Source organism: Oryza brachyantha, chromosome 1, assembly GCF_000231095.2.
Source record: "Oryza brachyantha chromosome 1, ObraRS2, whole genome shotgun sequence".
Taxonomy (NCBI): Eukaryota; Viridiplantae; Streptophyta; class Magnoliopsida; order Poales; family Poaceae; genus Oryza; species Oryza brachyantha.
The window spans coordinates 5054328-5069008 of record NC_023163.2 but is presented as its reverse complement, the minus strand read 5'-3'; the positions used below and the strand labels follow the sequence as shown (position 1 = coordinate 5069008).

General features: G+C 49.2%; 2 protein-coding genes across 5 annotated transcripts; one reads left to right on the top strand and one right to left on the bottom strand.

Moving 5' to 3' along the window:
• Positions 1 to 1987: 1987 nt before the first annotated feature.
• Positions 1988 to 4325, top strand: LOC102715358. 2 transcript variants are annotated; one of them, XM_040522176.1, is made up of 4 exons: positions 1988 to 2271; positions 3097 to 3246; positions 3355 to 3871; positions 3949 to 4325. In XM_040522176.1, exons 1-4 carry the CDS (start codon positions 2045 to 2047, stop codon positions 4186 to 4188), a joined length of 1134 nt encoding a protein of 377 aa, XP_040378110.1. In that variant the 5' UTR covers positions 1988 to 2044; the 3' UTR covers positions 4189 to 4325. The 2 variants fall into 2 exon arrangements, with proteins under 2 accessions (XP_040378110.1, XP_015688311.2); XM_015832825.2 differs by having other exon boundaries at positions 2179 to 2335.
• Positions 4326 to 4547: 222 nt separating this feature from the next.
• On the bottom strand, positions 4548 to 14681 carry LOC102715077 (GDT1-like protein 1, chloroplastic). Of its 3 annotated transcripts, none has more exons than XM_040522183.1 (11): positions 14495 to 14681; positions 14131 to 14412; positions 13945 to 13998; positions 13194 to 13255; positions 7202 to 7270; positions 7050 to 7101; positions 6830 to 6904; positions 6179 to 6308; positions 6025 to 6095; positions 5381 to 5428; positions 4548 to 4972 (listed from the first exon to the last, which is right to left on the bottom strand). In XM_040522183.1, exons 1-11 carry the CDS (start codon positions 14612 to 14614, stop codon positions 4898 to 4900), a joined length of 1038 nt encoding a protein of 345 aa, XP_040378117.1. In that variant the 5' UTR covers positions 14615 to 14681; the 3' UTR covers positions 4548 to 4897. The 3 variants fall into 3 exon arrangements, with proteins under 3 accessions (XP_040378117.1, XP_040378120.1, XP_040378124.1); XM_040522186.1 differs by having other exon boundaries at positions 6830 to 6870; positions 7094 to 7101; XM_040522190.1 differs by having other exon boundaries at positions 14142 to 14412; positions 14495 to 14513.

Here is a 14681-nt window from a genome sequence, read left to right as displayed (position 1 = left end):
TAATACTACTTCAAATTAGTGTCCAAACATCCGATGTAACATTAGGCTAAAAAGTTTAGCCCCATCTAAACAAATCCCTAAATCGTATTGGCATTGTGTTTGTCATCCACAGTTATTCGACCTGCAACCTTGATCATGGTCTCTTTAAGTAAAGGCCAGTATGACTATAAAAAAAACTTAAAACTCCCTTCATGTGCAAATGTTTAACATTGGCAGTTCAAAAATTAACTAGCCACGTCATATAGAAAAGTTGAGAGGGAGTACTAAAATGAAGGCATTCTATTATAAATCAAACATTGTTAAGTTATTTCACAATACATATTCGAACAACTGTTTTCATCGTTACTATTTTATCATACGACATGCAACCAAAATTGAGAAATTTTATCCACCTAACCTTAATTGTTGGATTACAATTCAATAGCCGGAGTATCTTTAACCTTAAAAGGAAGGCAGGAAGAAAGGAGAGGCAGAGTGAGACGCCGAGATGACCACTGTCATTGGTAAGCCTCAGTGCCAGTGATACCTAAACTCTTTTCAGGCCAATTTAGGTTTTTAGGATTACGCGGATTTTAAAGATTGGCCAAGGGTGGTAGAAGATTGGTGGTGGGTGGTGAAGATGACCCTTGTTAAACTATGTGATATTCAGTCAAACGTTCGACGTGATTCTTTTGTTAAAAATTTTTAGTAACTAAACAAGACTTAAATACACTAGACAAGGCAGAGGAGAAAATGAAGGGAGGGTGCAGGATGGTCAACGTAGGCCCGAGGGAGCGATGGCAATGGCGCTCATGCATGATTATGGCCTCATAGAAATCAGGTATATGAGAGGATGATGCCGGTTAGGCGTGGATATGGGGATCTGATTGTGGGATAAGACAAGTGACAAGCTAGACTTTTAACTCTTGGTGTGTATTTTGAAATGATTTTATCTATTCAAAAGTGACTGGTATTCTGCAATAAATCACAATATTATTAAACAACAAGACATTTTTTTATCTGCATATTGGGCTAAATTGCATACCGGCCAACAAGTATTCAAACCCACGAACCCTAGAAGTCTATAAGTTTTCTACGAGCCTATTCAGTTTGGAGGAAAAAACAAACAATTGGATTTCTAAGAATTACTCTCTCCATTTCATATTGTAAGACATTTTATATATATCTAGATTTATCTATTAATCAACATATATTGTTTGTATATATGTCTAAATGTATTAGCATCCATATAAATCTATACAAGTACTAATTCCTATGAAAGCCATTTGGCCGGTAGAAATGAAGTATTGAAAAACCAAAGTTAATTTTTCTTTACATCAAATTGTAGAGAAAATATAGAAAAAATTTATTTATTCAAATCTCTTGAAAATAATTCCTATGAACAGATGTAAGACAGTGAGAGTGCATTTCTATTCATATAATATTTCTACTTTATGTGTTATAACTCCTTCAAATTGAATAGACCGTTTAAGTCTCAGAAGACATGGTGTAAGATAAGGCACCAAGGCCCCGTTCGTTCCCCATCTTCCTAAACACATATTCCCTCGTTTTTCTCGCGCATACATCCCGAACTGCTAAACGGTGTGTTTTGCGAAAATTTTTTATAGAAAAGTTGCTTTAAAAAATCATATTAATCTATTTTTCTAATTTTTATAATTAATAATTAATTAATCATATACTAAGTTCGCACAGGGAAGTTAACTTACACCGAACGCAGCCCAAGAGGTTGCTCCTTTTCTCCCAGCTTGAGAGTTCAGTACGGCCGGTTACACCGAACGCAGCCCAAGAGGTTGCTCCTTTTCTCCCAGCTTGAGAGTTCAGTACAGCCGGTTAGCCCATGGCCGCCATGGATACCAGCGGTGGCGGCTGCGGTGGGTTTTCTGTGCATATTTGGGCTAAATTAAGTATTCAAGCCCATGAACCACAAGTCTACAAAGTCGGTTACACCATAGCTATCAATAACACATGGAGTGCCTAACCTGTTGAAGATAAGGCACCAAAAAGATTGCTGCTCCACGGGTCGTACGCACGCACGCAACGCAAGATGGGCGCCGTGGACGACGCCGGCGGCGGGGGCGAGGTGGACGTGTTCGACGCCGGCCGGTGCGCCGACGGGTACGCGCTAGGGCTCGCCGTGGGGCGGCGGTTCGGCGAGGCCATCCGGAGCAGGATGCGCCGCGACGCCATGCTGTGGCGGCAGCTGCTCCCGTTCGCGGCGACGGCGCCGGGGCGGCCGCTCGTCGACGCGCTCCGGGACGCCAACCACACGAGGTACCCGCGGTACTAGGACGAGCTGGTGGGGACGACCGACGGCAGCGGGGTCCCACTCCTACATGTATAGCGACACCTTTTCTTTTGCCCTCTCTTGTTTGCTTTTTCCTTCTTTGAATTAACTCACCGGTCACAAAAACTAAGTGCTGTTTGGTACGAACAATGTAAGGATGGGTTCTGTTTTTGAGAGATTAAGGTTAGGAGAATAGAGGATTGTGATCAGTGGAGATGGAAAAGTAAGTAAGAAAATTAAATAACGAATGATTACGATTGGTTGTGATGTATATGTAGGTGAAAATGTATTTACATTGTTAGATAAAATTTTATCCAACATATGTAACTAATATGTTTAAATTTAACCATCGATATCTTTTTCAATATTTTAAGTCAACTTGTAAAATTGGTGTGGATATATTTTAATAGATGATGATGTTGATTTTTTAAGTACGTGTTCGATAATTTGTCTTATTCATTTTTTTTTTGCAAATGTGCAAAAATATAAGTTATAATTAACAAATATTTTTATAAAATGAATAGTTAAATGTGTAATAAAAAACAACGCTTCTATGTATTAAAATACCAAGATAATATTCTTTTATAGGTTTTATACTCGTAACTAATAATCAAATCAATATATTGGGTCACTGTCGATGTTCAAAATGTGCACCAGTTGATTAAAAATATATAAAGATGCATTAGTACTTTTTGAGTGTTTTTGATGGTTGCAATGACATGTGGATTAAGATTAAAAGTGTTTTGGATGGAGGTAGGACATTTTAATTGTGCTGATACGTGCGAGTGACAGGTAATTTTGGTCAACTTCAGGAAGGAGATCCTGCCGTTCATCACCAATGAGGATCACCACCACGACGAGGAAGAAGCCGACGACGACTGCTCGGACGTGCTGCTCGTCAGCGAGTCGACGGCGATCGCCGGACACAAAGAGGACGCCAACGTCGCGCTGCTCGGCCACACGTACGGTAGCCGCTGATCCATCCGGCCACCCTCACCTCACCTCTTCTCCCTCGCCCTGACGAACAGCCAGCCCGCTCAGCCCCACTGAAAAGCCTCTGTCGTTTTCAGGTACGTGGTGAAGGCCACGTCGCCGGACGGCTCGTCGTCGTTCACCGCCTACACCTACGCCGGCGAGCTCCCGACCTGCGCCTTCGGCTTCAACAGCAATGGCGTGGTGGGGTGTCAGTGTCACTCTGGAACTTCCATTTCCAACCGTTTCCAAGTTCTGACAGGTCTTGTCAGGCATTCACTCTCGACTCTGTCCCGCCGGCGCGCGGCGAGGTCGTCGCCGGCGCCATCGCCCGGAACTTCGTGTCGCGCGACCTCCTCGAAGCGACGAGCCTCGACGACGCCGTCTCATCGGTGTAGTAGCTTCTACGGATCGATCAGCAGCGTGTGCGCGTTTCTGGAGCAGAGGGTGAGCTCGCCGGACATGTCGGTCGGCCACAGCTACAACCTGATGGACGTCCGGCGGCGGCGGATCGTCAACGTCGAGACCGCCTCCGGCCGCCGCTTCTCCGTGCGCGAGGCCGGCGCGGCGCCCTTCTTCCACGCCAACATGTACCGCCATCTCCAGGTGAAGCAGGTAAGGCTAGCAGCAACCGTTTCTTCCAATTTCCATGGCCGGCCCCGATGGCCGACGAAACGTACCGGTGAGCGCAGGTTCACGACGAGAACTCCATGGCCAGGGAGAGGAGAGCGGCGGAGTTGTCGCCGGACTCCAAGGAGAAGGCGCTCTCGCTGCTCGGCGACACGGCGGACGGCAAGTACCCGATCTACATGACCGGCCCAACGCTGTACACCCTATGCACCGTCTTGGTTGATCTCGACGAGGAGACGATGACCATCTACAAGGGGAACCCGATGAACAGAGACGCAGTTCGAGTGTTCCGTATGCTGTGAAAACTAGCAAAAAAGATGAGCTTGTTAGTTCTTGAAGCAAGAGAATTGGCAAAGCGTACCCGATTCCTATTTGTAAGTTGTAACCCAAAGATGGGTTCATTTCATAGCTTCAGATTTTGTACACTCTAGGTTCCATTTCAGATTTTCAGTCAGTCGAAAATATGTTACATGATCATTCATTTTTATTTCGATCAGTTCAAATTTGGGGTTAACTGGCCAATGCGTGAAATACAGTAGATGGGAAGGCAGTAGTATTACATTAGACAAAAACTATGAAAATCTTTGTGTGGTCATCAATGTGTTCTGACTTTACAATGCTGTGACTTACACGATGAGTAAAAAAGGTTAAAAACAAGAGTTCTGGAAAGAAATCAAATGTTTTTTTTCTGGTAATCTCACATCCACCTGACGTCCGACATGATCTGCCTTCTGAATTTGATAACCAATCATGTTGGTAAAGTAATGCCATGAGTATGGAAGTACAGTTCTGATCAGATCAGCGCATCATCTGATGCGGCCCATTTGTGCCTCCATGAATGAAGCTCATGTTTACAATCAAGATCGACAGTTGATTAGTGCATCACTAGGACGATCAAAATGGATACTGTTTCGACGATATGCCAGAAGCGCAACCTGTAACTAAATGCTGTGTTCATTGGACAACTACTGTCCAGTAATTTGTTGACAAATCTTAAAACTCCTTGTCATGTTACGAACTCACGATCTCAGCTAGCGTCACGGCAGCAAATGCTAAAAAGAGGCTTCCTCCAATATATGCTATAATCTGCATACAGATAGATTATGCTACAGTGAGAAGTTACAGACACAAAACTTCACAAAGTTGAGTGGTGCGGATTTATCTTAATTTTTCAGCAATCTACTATTTATTGTTTCCTACATAGTTCGAATACAACGCAGCATTAATGTCTAAACATTAAACGAAACATGTTCTACGTATATGTTCATTAATGAGTAGATTGCCCCAATCTATTTCTAGCTAAAGCTCTAGGGTGAACACACTAGCACGTGAAGCTCAATCAAACTGATAAATGAATGAAAATCCAAGTCATAAATCTCTAGCAAAATCTTTAAGAAGTAAATCTCTACCGTTTAAACATGGGAGCAAAACCATCTGGTGGTCAGGTCAATCCAGTAAGACAGGAAAACCAGGTTGCTTTGGAAGTAAGTTTACCTTTTCAGACAGGAAAGTCCCTAGCAAAGACCCACCAAGAACTGCAATCTGTGGTGGAGGTAAATTGATTAATGTCAAATCTTCAGGAAAAGAAGACATATAAGTTCTTAAGACAAGCAACAGGAACATTAGTTGGTTGCCTGATGCTCAAAGAGTTTATGATCATAAAAAAAGTGTTATTTGGTGAGTGATGGAATAAATTGACTAGGTTTCTTGGCCCAATTATGCTATGAAGGAGTGAAGTTAATTAATACTTAAAAAGAAATATTCACTCTGTTTTATATTATAAGATGTTTTGACTATACCTAAATTCATTCATGAATCAATACATATGTTTTATATATGTGTCTAGATTCATTAGCATCCGTATGCATCTAGAAATGACGCAAAAATCTTATAACGTGGAAGTGTGGAACAGAGGCAATAACTAACAAGAGTGGGTGCCTGCAAGACACATGACTAATGCCATAATTAACAAGAATGAGCCAACAATGGATCAAGTACTCATTGGCGATCAAAGAACTAAAGAAATATCACGATACTAATACCATAATCTTATGCATATTAGTCATGGATAAGCTGTTACAGAATGTTCCTCCATAGTACAGAATCATCTCAACTATTATTGACTCTAAATATCTTACCAACGTTGCAACAGCGTGACCAGCAAGCGATCCCGCAATGACACCCAGAGGAGATGAAGCCGCAGCAAGTGCTGTAAGAAGGAAATGGGCGTTAATGTCATTGGCTGTGATAAAACAGATCTTGAATTTATATAAAATAAATTATGTGATTTACCAATGGTAGAGAAAAATGATTTATCGCCCCATTCAGCGATAAAAACCAAAACAAATGTGCTAGCAACAGTACTGGCAGCAGACATGATCCCTGCACCATTTCCCGAAAATTTTGAAACTGCTAACTCAGCCTGCAATTGTTTAGCATTGTATTATAAGGAGTACCATTATCAAATTGAAACAAGATCAAGCAAAAACATATTATAATATGCACCAAGCAATTGCAACGAGATATCAAATGCTAGAAGAATATAATCTTTGCAATATCTTTACAGAAAGTTGATAATCAACTTGAATGCATGCCCTTTTAGCATACTTCTGAAAATAATCTGTTCTGATATTCATGCAATGAAAATGTTTGAGATACTGTTGAAGGGGTTCCATTTAAACAAAAAAGAGAGATGAATGGATCAATATCTATATTATGTATTATTAGTGGTACTATATTAAGAATAAAACATAATATATGCACTCAAATGCAAGATGTTAGCCTAGAAATGTTTGATATAATGAATTTTATTAGAGAAGATAACATTCAATCAGAAATGAAGATTTAAAGAGAACTTTCTTCAATCCAGACAATGTTTTTACTTGAACTTAGCGATTTAATTGACTTGACTAAACCTAGGAGTTTGATATTCCGATCTTCTACCTCCTCTTGCTCCTCGTTCATCTTTTCTTCATCTCCTGAAGCTGCATCAATCAATGTAGTAACTCCATAATAAACCTAAAATAATTAAATATAATTTAGAATGATAAAATTAGCATCAAATAGAAATGCATGAGTAATAAACATACACACTCGAATTTCAACAATGACCTCATATTTCAACATGTATGCATGTAACAACAATATAAGATATTTTCCTTACCAAGAGACAGACAGCAAGAAAGTCATCAACGGGAAAATCTGTACCACCAAAGCTGCATATGGCAGGAGGTACATTAACTAAGAACGGCTAATAGAAGGTCCTTTTCTACACAAGTAAAATTACCTCCTTGCAGGAAAAATAAGTAAAATTACCTGAATGGAATGATGCCATCAACATAGTGAAATGCTCGTCCAAGAACTACAGATACAATTGTCATTACCCTGTTAATCACCAAAATGATCAACCTCTTATTTTTCTTAAGTCAGACTTGTTCTGATAAAAGAGTGACTCCAAGGTCCAGACACTTTAGAAGACAAAACTGGGGTACGGCAGATATATTTTTTGAAGGAATAAGTCTTGGGCTGTTTGGTCTTGGTCTTGTGGTGTCCTACCCACCCTTGTTTTTCAGCTTTTAGTTGCTAGGACAGCATCTAGGACAGGTTGTTAGGATGCTCTAGGACAGGTGGTTAGGATGCTCTAGGACAGGTTGTTGAGATGCTCTAGGACAGCATCTTTTAGACTAGTAGGCAGCTATAAATATGTATCCAACCCTCCCCGGGAAGGGCATGACATTTGGTGATAAGTAAACAGAAAATTGCCCCAAGTTTGAGTGTCATCCTCTCACCAATGAGAGTAACAATAGAGATACTAACATCTGGTATCAGAGCCACACTTTCCTGTAGGTTGAACATCTCTTGCTCCTCCCCTTCCCAAGCTCGAGTGAGCACTCAGCCACCATCAACAGCAGCACCACCGGCTGCTCCTCCTTCCCCTTTCCCCTTCCCTTCTCCACGTAGCAACCCCCTGGAGGCGCGCCATGTCCGACGGACAGTCTCGGCGTTCGGGCGCCTCGAGCACACGACGTCAGCAGGACGCCGAACTCGCTGCAGCGCAAGAGCGCAGGCGAGCAGCGGCACAGACCGCAGCAGCAGCAGCAAGGGCAGCAAGGCTGGCAGCAGCGGAGTTGGCGGCGATCAGGGCGGAGGCAGAAGCGGAGGAGGCGGAAGATGCAGCACGTGCGGCGGAGGCTGAGGTTGAGACCTTGCGTAGCAGCATCAACGGCTCCATCGTCGGCGACATCACCGCCGACAGGGACCTTGAGGAGCTGGCGAGAGGAAGGGTGCGGGAGCGGACAATACGGTGGGCAGTAGCCCACCCCCATGGCGGCGGCGGTCCAGGGGACCACGCATCCGCCGACGGCGCCCCAAGCGAGGGTGCGTGCGGCAACGGTAGCCCAGATGGGCGCAGGCGTGCCGGCGGCAACCCAGAGAACACACGCCGCGGCGGCTACCCTCCCGGTGATGGCGGCCGGATCTACGGAGAGCGCGGCCCTCACAGGCAGCGCGACTCTCCCTCCCCTGACCGGCGCCATGGCTACCACGGCATCCAAGCGGTGGTCAGGGACTTTGGTCCCGGTGGTGGGTGGCCTACCCTCACCAAGACCAACTACATCGAGTGGGCCGCGGTGATGAGGGTGAGGCTCCAGGTGCGGCACATGTGGGAGGCAGTTCGGTATGGCGACGTCGACTACGATGAAGACCGACGGGCGCTAGACGCCCTCATCGCTGCAGTTCCATCCGAGATGCAGTTTTCCCTTTCGCAAAAGCGGACTGCCAAGGAGGCCTGGGATGCCATCGCTGCGGCACGCATCGGCAGCGATCGCGCCCGCAAGAGCACGCTGCAAGCACTCCGCAAGGAGTGGGAGAACCTGGCCTTCAAGCCAGGTGAGGACATCGATGATTTTGCCCTCCGTCTCAACACTCTGTTGCACAAGATGGTGCAGTACGGCGACGACACCTACAACGAGGAGAGAGCTGTCGAGAAGCTCTTCCGCTGCATCCCAGAGAAGTATAAGCAGATTGCCCGCTCCATCGAGTCTCTGCTGGACCTCTCCACGATGACGATCGAGGAGGCAATTGGTCGCCTCAAGGTCGTCGACGGCGATGAGCCACAGCCCCTCTCCGGGCCCATCACCATTGGCGGGAAGCTCCATCTCACTCGGGAGCAGTGGGAGGCCTGCCAGGGTGATGGGAAAAAGGGGGAGTCCTCCTCGGTAGGCGGCCGCAAGCGCGGCAACCTGCACAAGGGGCGCGGAGGCGTCCGGGTCAGGTTGCGAGGACGCATCCGGGGTGGAGCCCGCGGAGGCGTCCAGGGCGGCACCACCGGCAACCGCAGGCCGACGCGAGACGACGCCTGCCGCAACTGTGGCAAGTCTGGCCACTGGGCCAAGGACTGCCGACAACCACGACAAGGCCAAGCCAACGCCGCACAAGTGGAGGAAGAACCAGCCCTGCTCCTGGCACACGCAAGCATCGAGCTATCTCCAGCGGCACCGGCCGCATCGGCTTTCCTCCACCTAGAAGAGCCGAAAGCACGAGCCCTTCTTGGCGACGACTCCAACGACAAGACTGATGGATGGGTCCTCGACACCGGGGCCACCCATCACATGACCGGTCGACGGGAGTTCTTCACCGAGCTTGATCCCAGCGTCCGAGGCTTCGTCAAGTTTGGGGATGCCTCTGGCGTGGATATCAAGGGCACCGGCTCTGTCATCTTCACCACCAAGTCCGGCGAGCACAGGCTGCTCACCGGAGTCTACTACATCCCCGCGCTGAGGAACTCCATCATCAGTATTGGACAGCTGGAAGAAGAGAAAGGTTCATGCGTGGTGATCAAGAACGGAGTCATGAGGATTTGGGATCGGCGCAAGATCGGGGAGCGCCGTGGTCGCCTCCTTGTCAAGGTAACCAGAGGCAACAACCGACTCTACATCCTCAACGTGCAGGTAGCACAACCCGTGTGCCTCGTCGCCCGCCGGGACGACAAGGCGTGGCAGTGGCACGAGCGCTTCGGCCATCTCCACTTCGAGGCCCTGAAGCGGCTCAGTACCACGGAGATGGTGCGAGGCATGCCATGCCTTGACCACGTGGAGCAGTTCTGCGACGTCTGTGTGTTGACGAAGCAGAGGCGGCTCCCCTTTCCCCATCAGACGAGCTTCCGAGCCAAGGAACGGCTCGAGCTCGTGCACGGGGATTTGTGTGGCCCGGTGACTCCGGCCACACCAGGAGGACGACGCTTCTTCTTGCTGCTCGTCGACGACCTCTCTCGCTACATGTGGGTGACGGTCCTCGGTAGCAAGGGAGAGGCTGCGGACGCCATTAGGCGCACGCAGGCTGCTGCGGAGGCGGAGTGCGGCCGCAAGTTGCGCATCCTGCGCACCGACAACGGCGGCGAATTCACGGCGGCTGAATTCGCGTCGTACTGTGCCGATGAAGGTATTTACCGCCACTACTCCGCGCCGTACAGCCCACAGCAGAACGGCGTCGTTGAGCGGCGCAACCAGACGGTTGTGGGGATGGCTCGAGCCCTCCTCAAGCAGAGAGGAATGCCGGCTCTCTTCTGGGGGGAGGCGGTGGTAACGGCCGTCTACATCCTCAACCGCTCACCTACCAAGGCTCTCGATGGCAGGACGCCGTACGAGGCTTGGCATGGGCGCAAGCCATCGGTCTCCCACCTGCGAGTCTTTGGCTGCCTCGCGTTCGCCAAGGAGCTTGGCCACATCGGCAAGCTCAACGACAGGAGCATCCCAGGGGTGTTCATCGGCTACACGGAAGGCTCGAAGGCCTACCGCATCCTCGACCCGGCGACACAGCGTGTGCGCACGGTGCGCGACGTGGTGTTTGACGAAGGGCGCGGATGGACATGGGACAAGACGGTGGACAACGGCTCTACTCCGACGTATGACGACTTCACTGTCGAGTACATCCACTTCAGGGAAGCTGGGGGAGTGGGCAGCTCCCCTTCACCGAGCGTGCCTACCCCAGTCTTCGATTCTCCACCAACTCCAGCACCCACCACTTCGGCAGCGCCACGCTCTCGAGCCATGACTTTGGCTGCGCCGCGCTCTACGCCGACACCACCACAGTTGGCGACCCCACGCACTCCGACACCACCAGCCACCCCTCCGGGCACGTCGACACCAACACCAGCTCACGTCGAGCGCAGCCCGGTGCAGTTCGCTACTCCGCTCTCACACGATGAGGAGCGCATCGACGCCTACCATGATGGAGAGCCCCTGCGGTACCGTACGATGGAGGACCTCCTCGGCGACCAGCCAGTGCCAGGACTGGTGCCTCATGACCTGGAGGAACAGTTGCACCTTGCGTGCGACGACGGCGAGCCTCGGTCCTTCGCAGAGGCCGAGAGACACGCGGCATGGCGCGCCGCGATGAAGGCGGAATTGGACGCGGTTAAGGAGAACCGCACCTGGGAGCTTGCTGACCTCCCTCATGGTCATCGTGCGATCTCTCTTAAGTGGGTGTTCAAGCTGAAGAGGGATGAAGCCGGAGTCATCGTCAAGCACAAGGCTCGCTTGGTGGCACGTGGTTTCGTGCAGCAGGAGGGGATCGACTTCGACGATGCCTTCGCCCCAGTGGCACGGATGGAATCCGTGCGACTCCTTCTTGCGCTGGCAGCTCAGGAAGGCTGGCGCATCCATCACATGGACGTCAAGTCGGCGTTCCTCAACGGCGACTTGAAGGAGGAGGTTTACGTGCACCAGCCGCCGGGTTTTGCGATCCCCGGCAAGGAGGGCAAGGTGCTACGTCTGCACAAGGCCTTGTACGGCCTGCGGCAGGCACCGAGGGCGTGGAATGCCAAGTTGGATTCCACGCTCAAGAGGATGGGCTTCGAGCCAAGCCCGCACGAGGCTGCTATCTACCGGCGGGGAAATGGAGGAAATACCCTGCTGGTGGGTGTTTATGTTGATGACTTGGTGATCACCGGCACCAAGGATACGGAGGTGGCAGCGTTCAAGGAAGACATGAAGGCCACTTTCCAGATGAGTGACTTGGGGCCCCTCTCCTTCTATCTGGGGATCGAGGTGCACCAAGATGACTCCGGGATCACACTTCGCCAGACTGCCTACGCCAAGCGCGTAGTTGAGCTCGCTGGGCTCAACGATTGCAACCCAGCCCTCACCCCGATGGAGGAGAGGCTGAAGCTGAGCCGGGCCAGCACGGCGGAGGAGGTGGACGCTACGCAGTACCGGCGTCTTGTGGGGAGCCTTCGCTATCTCACCCACACACGGCCGGACTTGGCATTCTCCGTCGGCTACGTTAGTCGGTTCATGCAGCGACCGACGACGGAGCACCAGCAGGCTGTGAAGAGGATCATCCGCTACGTTGCGAGGACTCTCGACCACGGCCTCTACTACCCGAGGTGCCCTGGAAAGGCACAGTTCATTGGGTACACCGACAGCGACCACGCCGGCGATATCGACACTAGCAAGAGCACGAGCGGGATTCTCTTCTTCCTCGGCAAGTGCCTCGTTAGCTGGCAGTCGATCAAGCAGCAGGTGGTGGCCCTATCCAGCTGCGAGGCCGAGTACATAGCGGCTTCCACTGCTTCGACCCAGGCACTCTGGCTTGCTCGACTGCTCGGTGATCTCCTCGGCCGAGACACTGGAGTAGTGGAGCTTAGGGTGGACAGCAAGTCCGCTCTGGCCCTGGCAAGGAATCCTGTTTTTCATGAACGGAGCAAGCACATCCGGGTGAGGTACCACTTCATTCGAGACTGCTTGGAGGAAGGGAGCATCAAGGCAAGCTACATCAACACCAAGGACCAGCTTGCGGATCTGCTTACCAAGCCCCTTGGTAGGATCAAGTTCCTTGAGCTTCGCTCTCGGATCGGGATGGCTCAACTTTCTCACAAGACGACGCACAAGACTTAGGGGGAGAATGAAGGAATAAGTCTTGGGCTGTTTGGTCTTGGTCTTGTGGTGTCCTACCCACCCTTGTTTTTCAGCTTTTAGTTGCTAGGACAGCATCTAGGACAGGTTGTTAGGATGCTCTAGGACAGGTGGTTAGGATGCTCTAGGACAGGTTGTTGAGATGCTCTAGGACAGCATCTTTTAGACTAGTAGGCAGCTATAAATATGTATCCAACCCTCCCCGGGAAGGGCATGACATTTGGTGATAAGTAAACAGAAAATTGCCCCAAGTTTGAGTGTCATCCTCTCACCAATGAGAGTAACAATAGAGATACTAACATTTTTAACTTTATTATAAGCACATAAAGCTTGCACTAGTACAGTAAAAGCAACTTAGCGTATAGAAATCATAACAACATAGTTGTAGTACTTACGCAAGAGCTCCAAATGTGCCAAGAAAAATGACTCCTCCAGAATTTCTAGCTGCTAAAAGTGCCTATTGAAACACATGCAACTGCAGCATTTATCAATGATTCAATTTAGTATACATTACTATCAAAGTTTGTACAGTAAAAGAAGTAAATAGTAAATCCACGTAGATTGGGAAACGGAACAAACTTCTCATGAAATTTCATATCATTTAGCAATAGAAAGGCCTTGAAACGTTTAACCACCTGTAATTGCATAGCCCTTCATATCTTTTTAGATTTTCCTTTTAGTTTGTATTATGCCACCTTTGTAGTATGTACTAGCACACGTCCCATTTCTCTATTTCACTCAAAGGATGACATGCATTGTCTTAAAAGGCTTCTTATCATAGTTTTATAAAGCAACTTAGATGCACAGATCATTTCTTCAAAATATCTGGATATATATGAAGAAAACCAAAATAATTTGCACTCCAAATTTCTACATCGAAATATGAATTAAATACAAGAGACAAAAGTAACGTGCAGATAGTCACTTCCACTACAACTGAAGTCCGAGTTTTCTAACTGGAGCACAGGTAATATTAACTGTTATGACACCTTTTCAAGTTCATGTTTCATTCCTTCTGTACAAAACTACAAATATGATGTTTAGCACAAGGATGGGATCTCGACAAGTTACACAAAAATCAAGATAATCCCTAAAAAAATCATTCTGCAGCGAAACAATGTGATTACGTGTATGGATTGTACATACCGCGATGAAAAATGTTCTGTCCCCTAGCTCCGAAAAGAAGATCAACAGAAAAGCCTGAAAAGTGCAGATTCTGATATAACGATCACCATAAGCATCGATGCATCATACAGCATTGTAAAAGAGGATAAACAGCTGTGTAGAACTGAAATAATAAGCAATTCAAAGGGTAGAGGCGGTTCTCCTAACTGATGCAAAACCTGTGCTGATGTCACCGAGATCCCCCAGCACGTCCGCCGGCTGCAGCCCCGCGAACTGCGTGCCGGCCAGAGCCTGCTGCGTCCCCTGGAGCATGAGCACCCCTGCCACCGCCGCGAATGCGTACCCGCACGACGCGTCCAACGGCCAGGCGCTTCCTCCCCGGCCCCGGCGGCTGGCCGGCTCGGGCCCCTTCTCGTCATCCGAATCCGACGCCCCGCGGCCCCGGGCCGCGAGCTTCTCCGGCCCCCGTTGCGGTAGGCACCTCACCACCTGCACCAAACACGGGACGCCCATGTCATAGCCCCTACGACGTTGAGCACGATCGCCGGTTGAGCCGCGCCGCAGCACGTACCGAGCGGCGGCCGGGCGGCCTGGCGGGGCCGGGGTGCGATGGTGGTCGGAGGGACGGGCGCGGCGCCCTAGTGCGGTAGTGGAGCATGGAGCAGAACACGGTGGAGGCGACGCTGGCCATGGCGCCGCGGCGGTGGCGGTGGCGGCGGAGGAGAGACAGGGAGAGAGAGAGAGAGAGAGAGAGAGAG

What these genes read in the sequence shown, in the direction of transcription:
- LOC102715358 (XM_040522176.1), top strand. Translation starts at nt 2,045, where the DNA reads ATGGGCGCCGTGGACGACGCCGGCGGCGGGGGCGAGGTGGACGTGTTC. An exon ending in CGGGACGCCAACCACACGAG is followed by an intron (nt 2,272 to 3,096) that starts GTACCCGCGGTA and finishes GGTCAACTTCAG; the next exon opens with GAAGGAGATCCTGCCGTTCA. An exon ending in GTCGCGCTGCTCGGCCACAC is followed by an intron (nt 3,247 to 3,354) that starts GTACGGTAGCCG and finishes TGTCGTTTTCAG; the next exon opens with GTACGTGGTGAAGGCCACGT.
- LOC102715077 (XM_040522183.1), bottom strand. Translation starts at nt 14,614, where the DNA reads ATGGCCAGCGTCGCCTCCACCGTGTTCTGCTCCATGCTCCACTACCGC. An exon ending in TCAGCACAGGTTTTGCATCA is followed by an intron (nt 13,999 to 14,130) that starts GTTAGGAGAACC and finishes TGCACTTTTCAG; the next exon opens with GCTTTTCTGTTGATCTTCTT. An exon ending in GGCACATTTGGAGCTCTTGC is followed by an intron (nt 7,271 to 13,193) that starts GTAAGTACTACA and finishes GGTGATTAACAG; the next exon opens with GGTAATGACAATTGTATCTG.